At 49.9% G+C, this 22,069-nt stretch overlaps 1 protein-coding gene across 1 annotated transcript in view; it reads left to right on the forward strand.

Moving 5' to 3' along the window:
- LOC134350872 (nectin-2-like) overlaps positions 1-14,187 on the forward strand; it is a 67,288-nt gene extending 53,101 nt beyond the window's left edge. Inside the window, exons 6-9 of the mRNA XM_063056658.1 lie at positions 5,248-5,389; positions 11,122-11,179; positions 11,598-11,678; positions 12,704-14,187. Coding sequence (XP_062912728.1) covers positions 5,248-5,389; positions 11,122-11,179; positions 11,598-11,678; positions 12,704-12,877 — 455 coding nt within the window. The 3' untranslated portion in view covers positions 12,878-14,187. The remainder of the gene's footprint in view (positions 1-5,247; positions 5,390-11,121; positions 11,180-11,597; positions 11,679-12,703) is intronic.
- Positions 14,188-22,069: the final 7,882 nt, after the last annotated feature.

A 22,069-nucleotide genomic window follows, 5' to 3' on the forward strand; every position in this document is an offset into this window, starting at 1 on the left:
GAAAGAGCATCACGTGCGACTGTATTACTAAATCTGTGGCTCTGCTTCTTTCGGAGTTTGAGAAGATTGGGAATGTCATCAAAGATTCTCGCAATGCTAATTTCTACAGATGTTCCGTGGAGAACATTCTAACAGGTCGCATCGTCGTCTGGTAAGAAGAGGCCATTGCACAGGATCAGAAAATGCTGCGAGCTCAGCCAGCTCCATCATGGGCACCAGCCGCCCCAGCATCGAGGACATCTTCAAAAGGTGCAATCCACCATTGAAGACCTCATCACACAGGACCTGTCCTCTTCTCATTGTTACCATCAGGAGATTGTACGGGAGCCTTGAGACACACATTCAATATTTTAAGAACAGCTTCTTCCCCTCCGCCATCAGATTACTGAATGGACAATGGTCCACACGTCCTTCCCCACGGATCTCCCACCCGGCACTTATCCCTGTAAGTGTAAGTGCTACACCTGTCCATACACCTCCTCTCTCACCACCATTCAGGGCCCCAATCAGTCCTTCCAGGTGAGGCAACACTTCACTTGTGAGTCTGTTGTGGTCATCTATTGCAGCGGTCCCCAACCACCGGGCCGTGAGGAAATGATATGATTTAACGATATGAGTCAGCTGCACCTTTCCTCATTCCTTGTCACGCGCACTGTTGAACTTGAACGCACGCGAGGTCATTACGCAAGCGTCATCCATTTCAGCGCGGGAAGGAGATCAACTCCTCCAGCTTGCAAATGACGGTGGGCTGAAAAGTATGTTTGACATAACATCTCTGCCGGCATTCCGGATCAAAGACAAGGCTGAATATCCTGAGATAGTCATGAAAGCACTGAAAACATTGCTTCCATTTCCAACACATCTCTGCAATGAATTCAACGAAAACTAACTTGCGGAATAGACTGGACATAAGGAACCCCCTTCGAGTATCGCTGTCTCCCATCACCCCTCGATGGCACCGTCTTGTTGCAGGGAAACAAGCCCAGGGCTCCCACTGATTCAGCGATATTGGTGTGTTGCAATGATTTTATATGTTCATACGAGGAAAATATGTGCTGTGTGTTTAATATCCAAACGTTACTTAAAATGTTATGATGCTATTCACTTACCAGTGACTTATATAACCAAATAACAGTTACAGCACGGAAACAGGCCATCTCTCCCCTTCTAGTCCGTGCCGAACGCTACTCTCACCTAATCCCACCGACCTGCACCCAGCCCATAACCCTCCATTCCTTTCCTGCCCATATACCCATCCAATTTTTCTTTAAATGATAATATCGAACCTGCCTCTACCACTTCTACTGGAAGTTCGTTCAACACTTCAAGCTTCCCTGTCCTCCCCTGATAATTGACTTATCACTATATTCATGCGAGGAAAATATGCCCTGTGTGTTTAATGTTAAATTCATTAGATAAACCCTTTTAGAAACGAAATTGAGTGTATTAGCCACTTAATCACTTATATTCCGGTCATGATTAACACCACCCCCCGACAAGATCCCCAAAAACAACTTGTAGAAAAAAAATCGGCACGTACATGCGCAAGTCACGCATGCGCACTGGTTCCCGCACAAGGCTTCATGATCATTGTAGTCTTTCTCAGGCTAAACAACGTATTTGACTGCTACTCTTGTCCTTTGGCAACCCTACTCCGCCCCCCCCGCCCCCCGGCTCGGCCGGTCCGCAAGAATATTGTCAATATTACACCGGTCCGCAATGCAAGAAAGGTTGGGGACCCCTGATCTATTGCATCTGGTGCTCCCAGTGCAGCCTCCCCTACATCGGTGAAACCCGACACAGATTGGGAGACCACTTCGTCGAGCATCTCCGCTCCGTCTGCCACAACACATAGGATCTCCCGGTTGACCCCCACTTCAACTCTGCTTCACATTCCTATTCGGATATGTCCATACATGGCCTCCTCTACTGCCATGATGAGGCTAAACTCAGGTTGGAGGAGCAACACTTCATATACCGTCTAGGTAGTCACCAGCCCCTTGCCATAAACACTGAAATCCCCAACTTCTGGTAATTCCCTCCCCCTCTTTTCCCCTCCCCCAGCTGTCTATCACCTCCCTCATGGTTCCGCCTCCTTCTACTACCCATTGCGTTTTCCCCTATTCCTTCTTCACCTTTCCTGCCTATCACCTCCCTGCTTCCACTCCCCCAGCCCTTTATCTTTCCCCTTACTGGTTTTTCACCTGACACCTACCAGCCTTCTCCTTCCCACCCTCCCCCCACCTTCTTTATAGGGCCCCTGCCCCCTCCCTCTTCAGTCCTGACAAAGGGTTTTGGCCCGAAACGTTGACTGTCCATTTCCACGGATGCTGCCCGAGCTGCTGATCTCTTCCAGCGTGTTGTGGGTGTTGCTTCGACCCCAGCATCTGCAGAGTATTTTGTGTGTTCCAGTGAGAAAGTGCCAGTCACTGTTTAAGACTGGGGTACGGTACTAGTGGAAATGTCTGTTACTGTATAACACTGGGGTATGTAGTGGTGGGGCACAGTAACACGGATACAGTACTGACAGGGACGTGTCTGTTACTGTATAACACCGAGGTATTGTACTGATGGGGATGGGATTATCATTGTTTAAGACGGGTAACAAACTGCCGGTATCACGTCTGTCACTGTTTAAAACTGGGATGCAGTGTTGGTGGGTATGAGTCCGTCATGGTATAACAGAGGTACAGTACTGGTTGCAATGTGTTGTCACTCAACAACACAGTCATAGACATGAATGCATATAGACAGACACACAAGCACACTGTGTGTCTCCCACTCTGTGAGCTGCTGTCAGTGAAGCAGATGTGGGTCCTGGGCTCTCCTTGCTTTATCTTCATATGCCAGGATCACCATATCCCAGGACTGTGATGGTGTATCCAACTTCAATGGAACTGTGGGAACTCTGTGTTCCTAGAACTTGCCCACCTCAGCAATTCTGCAGTGCCCTGACAGTTTTATCATGGCTGGGTCTGTGAGATAGAGTGAGTGTGTGTGTGTGTATGATATATATTACTAAAAATAATATGTCAGATATGAATCTGACCCTGGGAGTGTGTTGGGATGATGTGTGGAGGGAGTTTCACTCTGTGTCTGACCCTGGGAGTGTGTGATGGGATGGTGTGGAGGGAGTTTCACTCTGTGTCTGACCCTGGGAGTGTGTGATGGGATGGTGTGGAGGGAGTTTCACTCTGTGTCTGACCCTGGGAGTGTGTGATGGGATGGTGTGGAGGGAGTTTCACTCTGTGTCTGACCCTGGGAGTGTGTGATGGGGTGGTGTGGAGGGAGTTTCACTCTGTGTCTGACCCTGGGAGTGTGTGATGGGGTGGTGTGGAGGGAGCTTCACTCTGTGTCTGACTCTGGGAGTGTGTGATGGGACAGTGTGGAGGGAGTTTCCTCTGTGTCTGACTCTGGGAGTGTGTGATGGGACGGTGTGGAGGGAGTTTCACTCTGTGTCTGACTTTGGGAGTGTGTGATGGGACGGTGTGGAGGGTGTTTCACTCTGTGTCTGACTTTGGGAGTGTGTGATGGGATGGTGTGGAGGGAGTTTCACTCTGTGTCTGACCCTGGGAGTGTGTGATGGGGTGGTGTGGAGGGAGTTTCACTCTGTGTCTGACTCTGGGAGTGTGTGATGGGGTGGTGTGGAGGGAGTTTCACTCTGTGTCTGACCCTGGGAGTGTGTGATGGGACGGTGTGGAGGGAGCTTCACTCTGTGTCTGACTCTGGGAGTGTGTGATGGGATGGTGTGGAGGGAGTTTCCTCTGTGTCTGACTCTGGGAGTGTGTGATGGGGTGGTGTGGAGGGAGTTTCACTCTGTGTCTGACCCTGGGTACGTGTGATGGGGTGGTGTGGAGGGAGTTTCACTCTGTGTCTGACTCTGGGAGTGTGTGATGGGGTGGTGTGGAGGGAGTTTCCTCTGTGTCTGACTCTGGGAGTGTGTGATGGGGTGGTGTGGAGGGAGTTTCCTCTGTGTCTGACTCTGGGAGTGTGTGATGGGACGGTGTGGAGGGAGTTTCACTCTGTGTCTGACCCTGGGAGTGTGTGATGGGACGGTGTGGAGGGAGTTTCACTCTGTGTCTGACCCTGGGTACGTGTGATGGGGTGGTGTGGAGGGAGTTTCACTCTGTGTCTGACTCTGGGAGTGTGTGATGGGACGGTGTGGAGGGAGTTTCACTCTGTGTCTGACCCTGGGAGTGTGTGATGGGGTGGTGTGGAGGGAGTTTCACTCTGTGTCTGACCCTGGGAGTGTGTGATGGGGTGGTGTGGAGGGAGCTTCACTCTGTGTCTGACCCTGGGAGTGTGTGATGGGATGGTGTGGAGGGAGTTTCACTCTGTGTCTGACTCTGGGAGTGTGTGATGGGGTGGTGTGGAGGGAGCTTCCTCTGTGTCTGACTTTGGGAGTGTGTGATGGGACGGTGTGGAGGGAGTTTCCTCTGTGTCTGACTCTGGGAGTGTGTGATGGGGTGGTGTGGAGGGAGCTTCACTCTGTGTCTGACTTTGGGAGTGTGTGATGGGACGGTGTGGAGGGAGTTTCCTCTGTGTCTGACTCTGGGAGTGTGTGATGGGGTGGTGTGGAGGGAGCTTCACTCTGTGTCTGACCCTGGGAGTGTGTGATGGGATGGTGTGGAGGGAGTTTCACTCTGTGTCTGACTCTGGGAGTGTGTGATGGGGTGGTGTGGAGGGAGCTTCACTCTGTGTCTGACCCTGGGAGTGTGTGATGGGACGGTGTGGAGGGAGTTTCCTCTGTGTCTGACTCTGGGAGTGTGTGATGGGGTGGTGTGGAGGGAGCTTCACTCTGTGTCTGACCCTGGGAGTGTGTGATGGGATGGTGTGGAGGGAGTTTCACTCTGTGTCTGACTCTGGGAGTGTGTGATGGGGTGGTGTGGAGGGAGTTTCACTCTGTGTCTGACTTTGGGAGTGTGTGATGGGACGGTGTGGAGGGAGTTTCACTCTGTGTCTGACCCTGGGAGTGTGTGATGGGATGGTGTGGAGGGAGTTTCCTCTGTGTCTGACTCTGGGAGTGTGTGATGGGGTGGTGTGGAGGGAGTTTCACTCTGTGTCTGACTTTGGGAGTGTGTGATGGGGTGGTGTGGAGGGAGTTTCACTCTGTGTCTGACTCTGGGAGTGTGTGATGGGATGGTGTGGAAGGAGTTTCACTCTGTGCCAGCATGGAGCTCAAATTGTCCTGGACCCAGGCGGAGTTCCTTGCCTCATTCTCAGTCTCCCTCCTTCCTCCTTTCCCAGAGGTACCACTACAGTCGGGCTCGACGACAGGGGCAATCATTGGTGGCATCATCGCGGCAGTGGTCATCCTGACAGTGCTGGTGACGGCCGTACTAATCTTCCGCCAGCAGAGGAAGAACACTGATTTGGACACTGGTGACGAGTATGTGGGGAATGACTGTCTGGTGTCTGGACATACAGATCAATGGTCAAGTTCATTGCCCCCAGTCCCTTTCCCTTACAATGTTCCTCCCCTCTCCCCTCCCTCCTTCCCTCCTCCTTCGGTCCCCTACACCTCCTCTCTTCCCTGGGATAGAGCGTGATGGGGTGTCATTGCCCGGATATGGAGTAGGGGAGGGGAATTCTTACCAGGACATGGTTGGGTGGGACTGTGATGGTGACATCCCTCCCCTTCATCTCCACCCAGCCGGTGGAGAGAGGGCAGAATCCACATCCCCATCCTATCAATTCAATTCAGACAAGTGCGAGCTGATGACTTGAAGGCAGAGGACATCAAATTATTTATTACTTTATTTCTTTATTTGGAGATACAGTGCAGAATTGGCCCCTCCAGCCTTGCCTGACAATCCCTAGCCCAATCACTGCATAATATACAATGACTAATTAACCTACTAGCTAGTACACCTTTGGACTGGAGACTCACCTACTGCAGGGAGATGCAGAACTGCTGTGTATTCTGTTTCACCGAGACCTGGCTCTCCCCTGCCACCCCCGACTGTGCTTCTGACCGGAGGGATTTTCGATCCATCGAATGGACCGCACGGCGTCTTCGGGCAAGACGAGGGGAGGTGGTGTCTGCCTACTGATCAACACTGCTCGGACACAGTGGCACTGACAAGCTCCTGCAGCCTAGACCTGGAACACCCGTTGGTGAAGTGTCGTCCCTACTATCTGCCACGGGAATTCACCTCGATCATACTGACAGCGGTCTACATTCCCCCCAGGCGGACGTGGAGTGTGCTCTGAACATACTGTATGTCAACATCAGTGAACTTGAGACTAGATATCCGGGGGCTTTGCTCATTACAGCCAGGGACTTTAACCAGGCCAACCTCAGAAAGGCGCTGCCAAAGTTATACCAACATGTCTCCTGCCCCACTAGAGGCACGAATATACTTGACCACTGCTACACAGCAGTCAAAGATGCCTACCGTTCCATCCCGCGACCTCACTTCAGAAATCAGACCATCAGGCTGTACTCCTCCTCCCGGCTTACAAACAGAAACTGAAGCGGGAGGTCACGGTGTCAAAAGTAGTGTCGCGTTGGACGGAGGAAACGGATGAGGTCCTCTGTGACTGCTTTGAATCTGTGGACTGGTTAGTATTCAAGGACTTGGCAGCTAACCTCGATGAGTGTGCCTCAGCTGTCACCGACTTTATTTGGAAATGCACAAAGGACTGTGTGTCTCGCAAGACAATCCGGGTATTCCCTAACTGGAAACCTCGGATGAATTATGAGGTCAAGTCCCTTTTAAAGGCTAGAGCTGCAGCTTTTAGGTCCGGGGATACCAGACGCTACACGGAATCCAGGCGTGAACTCCAAAAAGCCATTAAGGGCGCCAAGTTGGAAGCCCAGACTAACCAGAGGGATGCCTGTACACTATGGCAGGGTCTAAATGAGATCACTGGGCGCAGAGAAAAGGCTAGGAATATCAATAACTGTGGTGCTTCTCTTCCTGACGAACTTAACGTATTCCACGCAAGATTCGAACAGAAGAGGAGCGTCCCGCTCCCTCCGGATGAACCGGACCTGGTGGCATCGAGATTCATCATCACCGAGGAGGACGTTAGAAGGGCCATCCTGAAGATAAATCCAAGGAAGGCGACGGGCCCAGATGGCGTCCCGGGACGGGTTCTCAGGGCCTGTGCAAGCGAGCTAGCTGGAGTGTCTGCTGACATCTTCAACTGCTCCTTGCTTCAGTTTAAGATCCCCTCGTGTTTTAAGAAGGCAACGATAATCCCAGTGCCGAAGAAGAGCAAGGTGGCATGCCTGAATGACTATCAACCTGTGGCTCTGACATCAATTGCTATGAAGTGCTTCGGGAGATTGGTTATGGCACACATCAACCACAGCCTACCGGTCAACCTCGACGCTTTGCAATTCGCCTACCGGAGCAACAGGTCAATGGCAGATGCCATCTCTCTGGCCCTACATTCCTCCTTAGAACACCTGGAGAATAAAGACACATACGTAAGGCTCCTTTTCATTGACTACAGCTCTGCCTTTAATACCATCATTCCAAATAAACTGATTCCTAAGCTCCGGAACCTGGGCCTGAGCACTCAGATCTGCAGCTGGATCTTCAACTTCCTCACAGACAGGACCCAGCCTGTAAAAATAGGGGACAAGCTCTCCTCTACAATCACTCTGAGCACCGGTGCCCCACAAGGCTGTGTACTCAGCTCCCTGCTGTACTCGCTGTACACCCATGATTGTGTAGCCAAGTTTCCATTGAACTCAATATATGAGTTTGCTGATAACACAACAATTGTAGGCCATATCTCGGGTAATGATGAGTTTGAGTACAGAGAGGAAATTAAGAACCTGGTGGCATGGTGCGAAGACAATAACCTATTCCTCAACGTCAGCAAGACGAAGGAATTGGTTGTTGACTTCAGAAGGAGTAGTGGACCACACGACCCAATTTACATCAGTGGTGCGCAAGTGGAACAGGTCAAAAGCTTTAAGTTCCTCGGGGTCAATGTCACAAATGACCTGACTTGGTCCAACCAAGCAGAGCCCACTGCCAAGAAGGCCCACCAGCGCCTTTACTTCCTGAGAAAACTGAAGAAATTTGGCCTGTCCCCTAAAACTCTCACTAATTTTTATAGAGGCACTGTAGAAAGCATTCTTCTAGGGTCCATCACAACCTGGTGTGGAAGTTGTCCTGTCCAAGACTGAAAGAAGCTGCAGAAGATTGTGAACACTACGCAGCACATCACACAAACCAATCTTCCGTCCGTGGACTCACTTTACACCGCACGCTGTCGGAGCAGTGCTGCCAGGATAATGAAGGACACCACCCACCCAGCCAACACACTTTCGTTCCTCTTCCCTCCGGGAGAAGTTTCAGGAGCTTGAAGACTCGTATGGCCAGATTTGGGAACAGCTTCTTTCCAACTGTGATAAGACTGCTGAACGGATCCTGACCTGGATCTGGGCCGTACCCTCCAAATATCTGGACCTGCCTCTCGGTTTTTTTTCTGCACTACCTTACTTCCCATTTTCTATTTTCTATTTATGATTTATAATTTAAGTTCTTAGTATTTACTATCGATTTGTAATCCAGGGAGTGGGAAGCGCAGAATCAAATATTGCTGTGATGATTGTACGCTCTAGTATCAATTGTTTGGCGACAATGAAGTATAAAGTATAAAAAAGTAACCGGAGCATCTGGAGGAAACCCATGCACTCTAGACACTAGACACTAGAATACTACAGTGCAGTACAGGCCCTTCAGCCCTCGATGTTGTGCCGACCCATATATTCCTAAATAAAAGTACTAAACCCACACTACCCCGTAACCCTCTATTTTTCTTTCATCCATATGCCTGTCCAAGAGGCTCTTAAATACCTTGAATGTTTTAGCCTCCACCACCATCTCTGGCAAGTCATTCCAGGCACCCACGACCCTCTGTGTAAAATAGTTACCCCTGATATCTCCCCTAAACTTCCCTCCCTTAACTTTGTACATATGCCCCCTGGCGTTTGCTATTGATGCCCTGGGAAACAGGTACTGGCTATCCACCCCATCTATGCCTCTCAAAATATTGTAGACATCTACCAAGTCCACTCTCATCCTTCTACGATCCAAAGAGAAAAGTCCCAGCTCTGCTAACCTTGCCTCATAAGACTTGTTTTCCAATCCAGACAACATCCTGATAAATCTTCTCTGCCCCCTCTCCATAGCTTCCACATCCTTCCTACAATGAGGTGACCAGAACTCCATGTGGAATACTTACTATTCCTTGCAGAAAACACCGGGATTGAATCCGAACTCCGATGTCTTGAGCTGTGATAATATCTCCACTAGTGTGGCACCGACAATAACAGGATTCCCAACTGTCACGGAGTCCTGGGTTACTACAGCACCGAAACAGGCTCTTTGGCCCATCTCGTCCATGCTGTCCTGGTCATCTGCCAAGTTCCATCTGTTTGCACCCGGACCTAGCCCACCATACGCCTCCCATCCATGGACTTCACCAAACTTCTCTTAAATGTAACAATCAAACCCACAACCACCACTTCCACTGGCAGCTCCTTGGGCACTCGCACCATCCTTTGAGTGAAGAAGTTTCCCCTTAAATATTTTACCTTTCACCCTAAACCCATGTTTCAGCCTCACTCAACTGAGTAGAAAAAGCCTGTATCCCTACCCCTCATTGTTTTGTATTCATCTGGAAGATCTCACTTCGTTCTCATGTGCTCCGAAGAATAAAATAATAACTTATTCAGCCTTTCCCTACAAGTCCTCAAGTACCGGTAACAGCCTTGAAAATTTTCTCTGTATTATTTCAGTCTTATTGACGTCTTTCCTGTAGTTGGGTGACCCAAAGTACACACCACAATACTCCAAATTCAGCCTCACTGTGGAGGAATAGAGGGTCTTGGGGTCCAAATTCATAGATCCCTCATAAGTGCTGTGCAGGTTGATAGGGTTGTCAAGAAGGCAGACAGTACGGTGTGCCGGCCTTTGTTGTTCAGGGGACTGAGGTTGAGAGCTCCAAGGTAATGCTGCAGCTCTATAAAGCCGTTTAGAGTGTTGCGTTTGGTTCCAGTCACTCCATTATTGAAAGGATGCAGATTTCATTTACCAGGATGCTGCCTGAATTGAAGAGCATAATATGAGGAAAGGTTGTTCAAATTAGGGTTTTTCTCTTTGGAGTAAAGGAGGGTTGATAGAGGTGTACAAGATGATGAGAGGTGCAGACAGAGTGGACAGCCAGTGCTGTTTTCTCAGAGCGAGAATGGCCAATAGCCATGGACATCCACTTAAGGCGTATGGTGAGAAGAGAACAATTTAAGGGGAATGTCCGAGGTAGGTTTTTCACACAAAGACTGGTGGGTGTGTCAACGCACTGCCGGGTTGGCGGCAGAGGCAGATAGATTAGGGACAATTAAGAGCTTTTTAGACAGGTAGATGGATGATAGGGAAAAGGAGGGCTATAGCAAACATACAATATTCTGCAGGTGCTAGAAATCTCGAGCAGCATGCACAAAATGCGTGAGGAACTCAGCAAGTCAGGCAGCATCAATGGAGGGGAATTAACAGTCAAACGTTCGGGCCAAGAACTTCCAGGCTCTCCACCTGGTGAAGGGGGAACATAACAGCAGCTCGCAGGACAGCTCTGGGCCTTATCCGTGTTGACCATAGGGAATTCCATCTGGCTGCAAATGAGCAGGAGCATTGGGGTGTGCGAGAATCTGGGCAATATTCTGGGGGTGGGGGAGCTTCGTGTACAAGAACCGGAAGCCAGCTATTTGGATAAGGGATAGGATGGGCGCTCGTGCGATTTTTTTCCGAAGAATCCCCTCGGGAGAAAACTGCAGAGATCACGGGACAGATACTCTGGCAGTTTGCAAGGGTGAGGTGTGAAGGAAGGGGTGTGAATTTCTTCAGGTAGATCTGGAGGAAGCTCTACCTTCTCCCTGGGAAACAGTGGGAATCAGGGATGAATATATGGGTGATGGAGGATTGGGGGTCGGGGTGAAGGGGAGGGGAGTAATCAGGGACGAAAGGGAGATGTAGTATCGGTGGGAAGGGGGAGAGGGGACGGTGGAGGGAAGGTTGAGGATGGGAGGGGGAAGGCTAAGGGAGAGGGGATAGAGTGGGAGTAACCACCTGCTGATCTGTGTTTCGTCTTTTCTGGCAGCGAGCCCCCAAGCCACAAGCCCCCCCCGCCAAGAGCGACACTCACCGAACTGGCCAAGGTACCTGGAGCGAGGGAGGGAGGGGTGGGTGGGCGTTTCTCGAACAGGACGATCTCACAGTGGCTGTGCGATCTTCTGCCGAGCGTTGGGTGTGGCCTTCCACAATCTTTGCACCTTCGACAACCTTCCACAATCGCTGCTCCCATGGTGAACTGCCCCTCCCCACTCCCTCCTCGCTCCTCCCCAGCACTCTCCTCCTAAACCCGTCCTCCCTCCTCTTCATTACCCACTATGTACCCTTGTACCCCGGCTCGACCCTGACCTCACTGTCCCTCATGCAGGCATGTGACCTCACCCCCTCCCTCTGTGCTCTCCCTCACCCCTGATCCGCAGCTCTCCACCTAGTCACAATGCTCCTCTCCTTCCCGTGGCATCCCCTCCCCGAACAAGCCCTGACTCCCTCCACCTCCTCTCACAGGTGGAGATGGCAGAGAAGATGGAGACGGTCCCGCTCGACACTGCTTACTTTGAGACCACAGGCGAAGAGGCGAACGAGATGGTGAGTCACTCCGCTCCACGTCACTGGGCTCTTCCTGTGCGCTCAGCCAGGAACAGACCCTTCGACCCAACCAAGGTGTCCACGTCATCCCATGTTTGCCCACATTTGGCCCAAATCCCTTAAAGCCTTTCCTAAACCTGCCTCAACCACTTCCTCTGGCAGCTCCTTTGATAGGGGAACCACCGCATGGGTGAAAATCTTTCTGCTCTCAACTTAAGCCTATGTCCTCTTGTGTTAGACCGCGCCCCCCCCCACCCCCGCACCTACCCTGGGGAAACTGCTGTGACCCATGACCTTATACATGCCCCTCAGATTCATATCTTTATCACAAGTGCATCGAAAGACACAGTGAAATGCGTTGTTTGTGTTAATAACCAACATGAGATGTGCAGGGGGGCAGGCCACAAATGTCAGTACAAGTTCTGTCACCAGTATGACAGCCCACAATGATATTTGGCAGAAGAACGCAAGCAACAACAACAGCAACCTAACCAAAAACAAGCCCCTCCCCTGCCTCTCAAGCAGCACACGCACAGAAAATCTTTCAAACCCAGGACAGGCGAACCCATGATTTTATAAACCTTCCGCCACCTTCTCTCTAGCAAAAACAGCCCTGGAATATCCAGTCTCCTTATAACTCAAGCACTCGATCCTGGTGAATATTTCCTGCACACTTTCTAGCTTAATGGCTGGGCGACCAGAACTGCCCACAATACCCCAAGTGCAGTCTCATCATCACCTTGTACAACTTTACCCTGATGTCTCAACTCCAGTACTCAGTGCCCTGACCGATGAAGGCCAGTGTGATGAATGCTTTCTTCACCACCCTCTGTACCTGCAATTCCACTTTCAGGGAACCGTGTCCCTGTACCCTTGGTTCCCTCTGTTCTAGAAAACACCCCAGACCCCTGCTGTTCGCTGTGTAAATCAGCTGACCTAGATTCTTTTATAACACTAGATGACCCACCCCACAAACTCATTAACTGTGTCATCCCCTTCCTCTCCCTTCCCCCCTCCCCCCATAGACGCTGATACGGAGATACTCAGAGCCAGAGGGAGATGAGGACCTGAAGTCTCCGCTAGAGATGGAGACCGGAGACTACCTGGAGCAAGAGAACCCCATCTACACTGGCGTTCAGTATGCCGAGCCTGAGCACAGGAAGAGCCAAGAGTTTGTCTCCAAGGGGATGTTCGTGTAGGGCGCACACCCCTCTCCCTCGCCATTCCCCTCCACCTCCTCTACACTCGGACTCTTGTCGAGAGGCCCAGACCCTATCCTCAGCAAGGCCACGTCCTGCTTGCCTGCAGAGCCTTCTGATTGGGTGGGGAGGGTGGTGGTGGGGGTGAGTCCTGGATGGGAGCAGGCACTGATTTCCAGATTCTCAGAGACCAAAGCAATAATGTTGGTGACCAAAGCCTCCCCCAACCAAACTCACCCCTCCACCTTCCCTCCCACCCCTCTCCTTCCTTGCCCTTTGCCCTTGCTCTTGTCCCCACTTCCTCCCTCATCTTCTCGAACTCCCCCTTTACCCATATCCTCCCTTTTCCACATTCCTCTTTTCCCTTCCTCCACTCTGTAAAATACATGTGATCATTCAGAGCTCCCTACCCCATAGCCCTCCCATCCAACCCCTTCTCCTCCTACTCTGCTCTCTCCATCTTCCCTCCCCTCCCTGACCTCTATCTAGATTGGGATCTTCTTGTGCCTGAACCTTTATTAAAGTGCCTGAAACACTCCGCGAGTGGGAACACCGCCCTTCCCTGGTCCTCGGGTGGCGATCGGCTCACGTCGGAACTGCCAGCTCACCTGAAGCGGGGAGCGGCAGCAGTAAGTGTACCGGTGTGAGAGCCTCTGTGGAGAGCGACTGCCATCTGGTGGCCGGCCCTGTCTTCTGCAGCCGGTCCATCAACTCCGGGGCCAGGCAGGCCAGCCGAGTCTCCCGGGATCTCTCCCTCGGCAGTGGTGGTGTGGGGCGGCGGCCACGCCTGCAGTAGGCTGTATTTGTGGGAGAGAGCGTGGTTATTGTCGAATGAGGAGTGGGGAGGGGTAGAACAGACTTGGAGACGGACAGACTTTATACCCTGCGTGGGACCAAGCCTCACTACTGAATCCTTACGTGGTTTTAACTTTATCATGTGTATATGTGTGAGTTTGTGTGTCTTTGTTTTTATGGGTATCTGTATGTCTAGGTTTCTGATCCGTGAGTACGGGTCTCTGCACCTGTGTGTGTGTGTACACGCAAGGTATTCCCACCTTATGTGGAATGCCTACTTCACTGTGACTCTTAACACTGGGAACACACTGAACCCTGAGCCCCACCCCTCTGAAACCCCGGGTGTGTCTTCAAGACACCGACCACTGAGAAGGGGCGATCTTTCTGCTCATTTGCGGTCTACTGTGGTGGCGGAGGGGGGACTGTTAAACAATTATTCAATGGAAAATAAGTTATCTTTTTATATCAGCCAATAAACTTTTTTTCTGCACCAGTCGGTCTGCTGTCTGTGCGGGAATCTGTCCTGTATGTCTCTTATGTTTGTGAAAAGGGAGCGCCCCATTGTGGGAAGGGTGGCAAAGGAGGGTGCTCCCCATTGTGTTTTCTAGGATCTGTGTTCCTGTGTCACATAGCAACAGCCCCTTCGGCCTAACCGATCTGTGCCAACTGAAATTCCCATCACAGAGAGTCCTATTGTTCTGTTCGTGCGCGGGGTCCCCCTAAACTTCCCTCATGGGCTGTGGCTGGCGGTTCACGCAGTCGGACTGGCAGGGAAAAACCCCTGGATGCAGAGACACTTCTGGGATCTTCCCCACTTCCGGGTAAGCAATCAGAGGGCACAGGAATACAGAGGCAAGGTTAGTCTGTTCACTGCGCTGCTAGATTTAACACATTGATCGATTGCATGTGTTCAACCCATTCTTGGTAGGGTGGGTTTAACCCATTGACTGCTCAGCTCAGTTTAACCCTTTCCCTGTGTGGGTGTTTTTAACCTATTACCTGAGCAGGCATTTTAACCCGTTACCGGCGCAGTGTTTTAACCCATTCCCGACATGGATGTGTTTAAGCAACACTCACAGCACGCTGGAGGAACTCAGCAGGTCAGGCAGCATCAGTAGAAACGATGAATCGACGTTTCTGGCCGGAACCCTTAGTCAGGACTCAAGAAATAAGGAAGGGGAAGCATTTGAATAATGCTCATAGTTTCAGATGAAAACCAGTACTTTGAAAGACAAGGGGGTGGGGGAGGAGAAGCAGGGACGTCATAAGCAGGAAAACAATGGGTAGTAGTAGAAGGAGGCGGAACCATGAGGGAGGTGACAGGAAGCTGGGGGAGGGGGCAGAGTGAAATAGGGATAGAGGAAGGGAGGGGGATGGAATTACCGTCTAGGTAGTCTCCAGCCCCTTGGTATGAACATAGAATTTTCCAACTTCCAGTAATTCCATATTTCTTCAGTCCTGACGAAGGGTTCCGGCCCGAAACGTCGACTCATCGTTTCCACTGATGCTGCCTGACCTGCTGAGTTCCTCCAGCGTGTTGTGAGTGTTGCTTTGACCCCAGCATCTGCAGATTATTTTGTGTTATGGATGTTTTTAAACCATTCCCAGTGTGGGCATCTTTAGCCCATTCCCGACATGGATGTTTTTAGCCCGTTCCTGGAGCGGGCAATTTTAACCCATTCCTGCCAAGGGTAGGTTTAACCCATTCCCTGTCCAGGTTGATTTAACCCACGAGCTGTGCAGATGGTGAACCGGTTAAGAGAGAGGGAATGAGTGGCTCTCAGTTCCCCCACACTCTGCTCCCCTGTTCCCCCACCTTGCTCCCCAAGACACCATTCTCAGGAAATGCTGCAACAATGGCATGGGGGGGGGGTGCTACCTTACTGTCTGGGGAAAACGTCTGAGGGAGGTTTGGGGAGCTGAGAAAAAGGTGTGTAGAATGGAAGCTCAGAATATGGCTGATGCTTGAACATAATCAGCTTACTATTTCAGTCTTGCAGCAGGAAGGGCCACTGCACCTCAATCCCAGAGAAGCAGAGTCGATGCCAACCCGCAGCACTGTCTGTGTGGAGTCTGTAATATCAACATCTCTGGGATCTACCCTGGGCCTGGCACATGAAGAATAGCATGTTTCTATTTCATGAGGTGTTGGTGGAGATTTGGTATGTAACTATAACAGAATCAATGGCGACCAACTAGAGTGCAGAAGACAACAAACTGTGCAAATAAATAGCAACAAAGACCTAGAACATGAAATAACAATATAAAGAGTCCTTAAAGTGAGATCCTTGGTGTGGGAGCATCTTAATAGATGGACGAGTGAGCGTAGTTATCTCCCTTTGTTCAAGAGCCCGAGTTGCAGTGTTATGTACCCCGTAACTGGGTTGCCAACCCAGCAGAAATGGACCACTAGTTGGAGTCTGGATTACTGGAAACTAATAACATTTTGTTAAAGAAATAAGTAACAGGTTAGCAATGATAAAACACACATGTACACAGAACTAGGGTAATAGGAATCAGCCAGGCTCTATTGCAGTCTGGGGGTAAAATGATCAGTCTTAAGTGACGCAGAGTTCAGTTCAGTTTAGTACACTTTGCAGTATTCGCTGTTGTGCCGTTGGAAAGAGAGATAAATGCAAATTTTGATTCAAGCAGACCTTTGATGTTCTTCGCAGTTGGCTTTCGGGCGGACTCTTTTATGTCTTTTATCCCGCTGTGGTCACCGACTGTGACCCCTCTGTTCCGGATACGACCATTCTTCCGCAGTGAACCCGGCACCCAAGCAAGGGCGGACGCACACACCAGGTTCCCGCCAATCGTACCTTTTCACCCTGTCAGTCTATGGTCGGTTTCCTCGAACCAGACTTCCAAACTTTCACCAACTTGTGGGGGTACACCGCTCTTCCAGGGTCTCATGATCTCGTGGTGTGTGTCGTGCCTTAGCGAACCTGTTCTTTTTATCCCCCTGCTGGGGTATCGCCTGTCCATCAAACTTCAAACAGTTCAGGTTCAAAGCAACCGGTCTGTCAATACTCTGAATTGTGTCTCTTTTCGTTATCTCTCTCCTCTTTCATTAGCATTTTGAATGTTTCTCCATTTGTCTCCCTTATCTCTCTCATCAGCGTCAATTGTCTGCTAACTTGGTTTGTCGTCACACCCCTATCCTGCAAAGGATTTTTACCGGGGTAAAAATCATGGGCATGAATACACATTATTAGATACACACTAATATACATGGTCATCAGCTATTCGGCTAATACAGAGAACTTTTAAGTTTTCAACACCTTGATAGACAGTCAGCAATCACATTTTCTGTTCCTTTTATATGTTTTATTTTAATATCAAATTCCTGTAAGACCAGGCTCCAACTTAGCAATCTTTTGTTTTTATTCTTCGTAGTGGCCAAAAACACTAATGGATTGTGATCAGTGTAAATTACCAGTGGTTTCCGTGCCGGGCAAATATAAACTTCAAAATGTTGTAATGCTAGTATGATGGCCAGTAACTCCTTCTCCACAGTGGAATAATTTCTCTGATGGATATTAAATTTCTTAGAAAAATAAGCCACTGGGTGGTCAACCCCCTCTTTGTCTGTCTGCAACAGCACCGCCCCGTCCGCTTCGTCGTTAGCATCTGTTGCTAGGAAGAAGGGTTTTGAAAAGTCAGGCGTATTCAGCACAGGATGGTGACACAGAATCGCCTTCAGACTATCGAAGGCTTGTTGACAAAGGTCGTCCCACACAAACTTCGCATTCTTTGGCAAGAGCTTAGTAAGAGGGAGGGCAATGTCTGCAAAATTTTTGCAAAACTTCTGATAGTACCCCACCATCCCCAAGAACCTTCTCAGGGCTCTCTTGTCTGTTGGGGTGGGGACTTCCGAGATAGCCCGTACCTTAGCCTGCATCAGAGCCAGCTGCCCCTGTCCTACCACAAACCCCATATAAGTGACCTTCGCGTGACCAAATACACTTTTTGCGAGGTTCACTGTCAGGTTGGCTTCAAACAGTCGTTTAAACAGTTCCACAATGTGCTCCTCCCACGTGCCCCCCCCCCCCGCCCCGGACCACTAAATTGTCAATATATGCTTCTGCGTTCTTTAGCCCTTTTGTCACTGAATTAATCATCCTATAGGGATGTTGCTCACCAGGCTGACCTGATGTGAGAACAACACCATGTACTGGCTCTTTACATCGCCTCGGGACATCCGGACATACGTCTGTGTGCCGGTGAATTAGCTTTCTCAGCGGCTCGCTCTTTTCGGGGGTTAAGGGAGAGACCTCATCAGCAAAGCTGGCCAAAACAATAGAGTTCTCCCATCTGGTCGGCACCATACTTATCTTTTCAAAATGGGTTTTCCCCTTATCAGGTGGCAATAGCCTGTAACTGTGCTAGCTCACGTCTACAATAATCAATAGCATCCTTTCTCCTGTGCGGCCAGTAAAATTCTTTCATGATTCTATCGACTGTCTTCCTCATCCCAAAATGTCCACCGAGGGGTATCTTCTGGGCCAGGTTAAAAATCTCATCCCCATAAATTTTCAGCACTACCACCTGGTGCACCACCCCCCACTCCTCATCTGTGGGCACGGTACTTGGTCTCCATTTCCTCCTTAGTACTCCCTCCTTCACATAATAGCCCACTGGCCCCCTTTTTAATTCTGCTTCGGAGAGAGCTGTCTCCATCAAAACCATTAGCTCCTCGTCTTGCTCCTGTGCCTGTATAAATTCCTTCTTTGCAAATGATAAGTCTAACTCAACTCCCTTACTTTCTTCCACTTTACTATGCTCCTTCTTTTCACTTTCTAACCCCTCCTGGTACAAGGCTGGTTTAAAACGTCTCAGCTAAATCTACATTCACTTTGGCAGCCTTCCGGGACATGCGCCGAGTCACTGCGCAAATGGGATAAACCTGTGAGTCCATGGGCGGGCCCTCAGTCCTGGCAGGCTGGCCTGTAAGTTTTGCTGCTGAGTACAGATTTCCGCCGGCGAGGTCATTACTGAGTAAGACCTCCACGTCTTCCATCGGTAATTCGGGCCTCACCCCGATCGTGACCGGTCCGGAGACCAAGTCGCTTTTTAGGTGTATCTGGTGCAAAGGTACTGCTTCACTCCCTTTCCCAATGCCTTTTATCACACTGACCTCCCCAGTCTCGGGTTCTGAACTAAAGTCTAAAACACCCCTTAAGATCAGTGACTGACAAGTTCCTGTGTCTCTCCAGATCCGTACTGGAACCGGGTTTAACTCCTCCTTCACCGACACCAATCTGGCCGAGATAAACTTCTCGCGCCCTTCCAGAACTTTATCAGACCTCCTCTCCCCTAGCGGTTCATTTGCCAGCTCAATACAGCCAGTCGGAGTCGTTTTTCCTTTCCCCATCTCCTTCTTTGGGGCAAAGCACCTGGACGCAGAGTGACCAGCTTTCCCACAAATATAGCATACGACCCCAGGAGACTTCCTACCAAACTGCTCCCTGTCTTCCTTATCCTTCTCACTAGTCCCCGGCTTACTTTCTGGCTCTTCCAGCGGACTCTCTCCGCCCTCTTGACTACCCTTCTGGTAGCTTTTACTCGGGGTAAACTTCACTTTGTGTGTTAACACGTGTTCATCCGCTAACTTAACAGTTGCGGTTAAGATTTCTGCCCCTTTCTCATCTAGATAGTGCTTCATACCTTCAGGGACACAACCTTTAAACTGCTCAATCAGTATTAGCTGTTGCAGTCTGTCATAATCCCCATTGACCCCTTTTGAGGCGCACCAACGCTCACAATACATCTGCATCTCACGGGCAAACTCTAAATACGTGCAGCCCCACTGCTTCCTCGCATTCTGGAACCTCTGCCGGTATGCCTCTGGGACCAACTCATAAATCCTGAGTATCACCTCTTTCACCACGTCATACCTCTGGGCATCTTCTGCGGACAATGCTGAGTAAGCTTGCTGAGCTTTTCCCTTAAGTACACTCTGAAGCAAAACAGCCCACTTATCCCTCGGCCAGCCCTGACTTGCAGCGACTTTTTCAAAATGTAGAAAGTACCGATCAACATTGGCCTCCTCAAATGGGGGAACCAGCCTAACCTCCTGGGTCGCCCTGAACCCACCACCTTCGATCGGCATGGGCCCCTGCCCTAGCGTCATCCTTAGCTCATTTGTCTCCCTTATCTCTCTCATCAGCATCAATCGTCTGCTAACTCGGTTTGTCGTCACAGCAGTAACTTGTTGAACCTGGTGGTGTGAGTGCTGAGACTCTTGTGCCATCTACCTGATGGCAGCAGCGAAAAAGGAGCATGACCTGGGTGGTGAGGGCCTCTGATGGATTCGGCTTTCCTATGAGAGCATTTCAGTTCGATGGGCTCAATGGTTGGGAGGGCTTTACCCAAGATTTACTGGGTCGAATCTACTATCTTTGACCTTTTCAAAGGCATTGGTGTTTCCACAGCAGGCTGTGATGCAGCCAGTGACTATACTCTCCCCTACACATCTGTAGAAGTTTGACAAAGTCTTCGATGTCATGCGGAATCTCTGCAGACTCCTAAGGAAGAAAAGGTGCTGTTGGCCATCCCTGAGGACTCTCACCATCGAGGCTGTGATCTCTTTTTCTATCATCGGAACTCTGAAGAGCCACACTCAACAATTCTTGAACAGCTTCTTTTTCCCCACCTTCAGATTTCTGAATGGTCCCTGAACCCATGAACACTCCCTCACTGTTTCTTTCCTTTGGCGCTGTTTATCCATTGATGTAATGAACATTCTTTTTTACATTGTCCATTGTACTGCTGCCACAAGCCAAAATTCATGACACATGATATGATTGGTTCTGATTCTATTCCCAGTGAGCTTCCTCCCCACACCCCCACGACTCTTGGTTCCTTTTCACACCCTGTGTGGATGGGTTCATCTGAGATATGGGATCAGCGTGAGAGGGTCAGCATTGACTGGATGGACATAGGGCAGAGGGGAGTCGCAGAGCAAAAGTGGGGGAGTATTCTAGGACTTGGGGTTTGGGAGCCCGGTGGGGGGGGAGGGGTGTTACGGTCAGGAATTGGGGAGGAAGAGATGGGCTGCAGGATGGGGCTCTGGTGTGGTCTCTCTCTGACATGGTGAGACTCTTGGCCCCCACACACCAGGCTCAAATATGAAGTGGAGAGAAGAATACAGAGCACAGAACAATACAATACAGAAACTGGATCTTCTGCCTGCACTCTGCCAAACTATTCACCCTAACGGCACTCTTCACTTACGCTAATCCCTTTTTCATACACAATGTCAATATCCCTACACTCCCTGTACATTTATGTGTGTGTGTAACACACTTATGCCCTCTGTCTACAGGATGTCTATATCCCTCCATTCCCCACACATTCATTTGTTTGTCTAACCACGTCTTAAACACCTCAATGAATCTGCCTGCACCTCCAACCCTGGCAGCACTTTCCAGGCACCCCCTACTCTGTGTCAATAAAACTTGCCTGCACATGTTCTTTGCCCCCTACTGTTAGACACTGCAATAAAAAGACTGACGTCTACTCTATCAATGTCTCTCATAATATTATAAAGCTCTGTCAGGTCTTGCTTCAGCCTCTGGCACTCCAGAGAAAACAACAAAAATGTGTCCAACCACTCCTAATAGTTCATGTTAAAAGTCTTGAACAGGTTAGATATGGCAAAGTTATTTCCCATGGTAGGGGTGTCTAGGACAAGAGGGCATAACTTCAGGATTGAAGGACATCCACTTAGCCCAGGGATGTGGAGAAATGGTAAATCTGTGGAATTTGTTGCCACGAGTGGCTGTGGAGGCCAAGTTTTTGGGTGTATTTAAGGCAGAGGTAGATAGGTTCTGGATTAGCCAGAGCATCAAAAGGTATGGGGAGAAGGCATGGGAGTGGGGATGACTGGAATAATTGAATGCTGGAGCAGACTCGATGGGTTGAATGGCCTACTTCTGCTCCTATATCTTATGGTCTTATAGTCTTATACCTTCTAATTCAGGCAGCATCCTGGTGAACCTCTTCTCTACTCTCTCCAAAGCCTCTTCCACATCCTTCCTGAAAATGGGGCAACCGGAACTGAACAGGATTCCCCAGGTGCAGCTTAATATTAAAGTTTTATAAGTCCTCATTGTAACTTCCCTAAATGCTGGAGGAAATCAGCAAATCAGGCAGCATCTATGCATGGGAATAAATAGTCAGCAAAGTGGGGTGGGGCAGCTTTGTCAACCAACTTCAATTCCTCTTGACTAGTATACCAGTGTGTTGTAACTCATCTCTACCACCCTATTAACCTGTACAACCACTTTCAGAGAGGTATTCACTTGGAGCCAATTTCTCTTTGTACATCAGTGTTGTTAACAATAAGAGTCCTGTTCCTACAGATATGACACCACATCATCAGACCGAGTG

Source organism: Mobula hypostoma, chromosome 8, assembly GCF_963921235.1.
Source record: "Mobula hypostoma chromosome 8, sMobHyp1.1, whole genome shotgun sequence".
Classification (NCBI taxonomy): Eukaryota; Metazoa; Chordata; class Chondrichthyes; order Myliobatiformes; family Myliobatidae; genus Mobula; species Mobula hypostoma.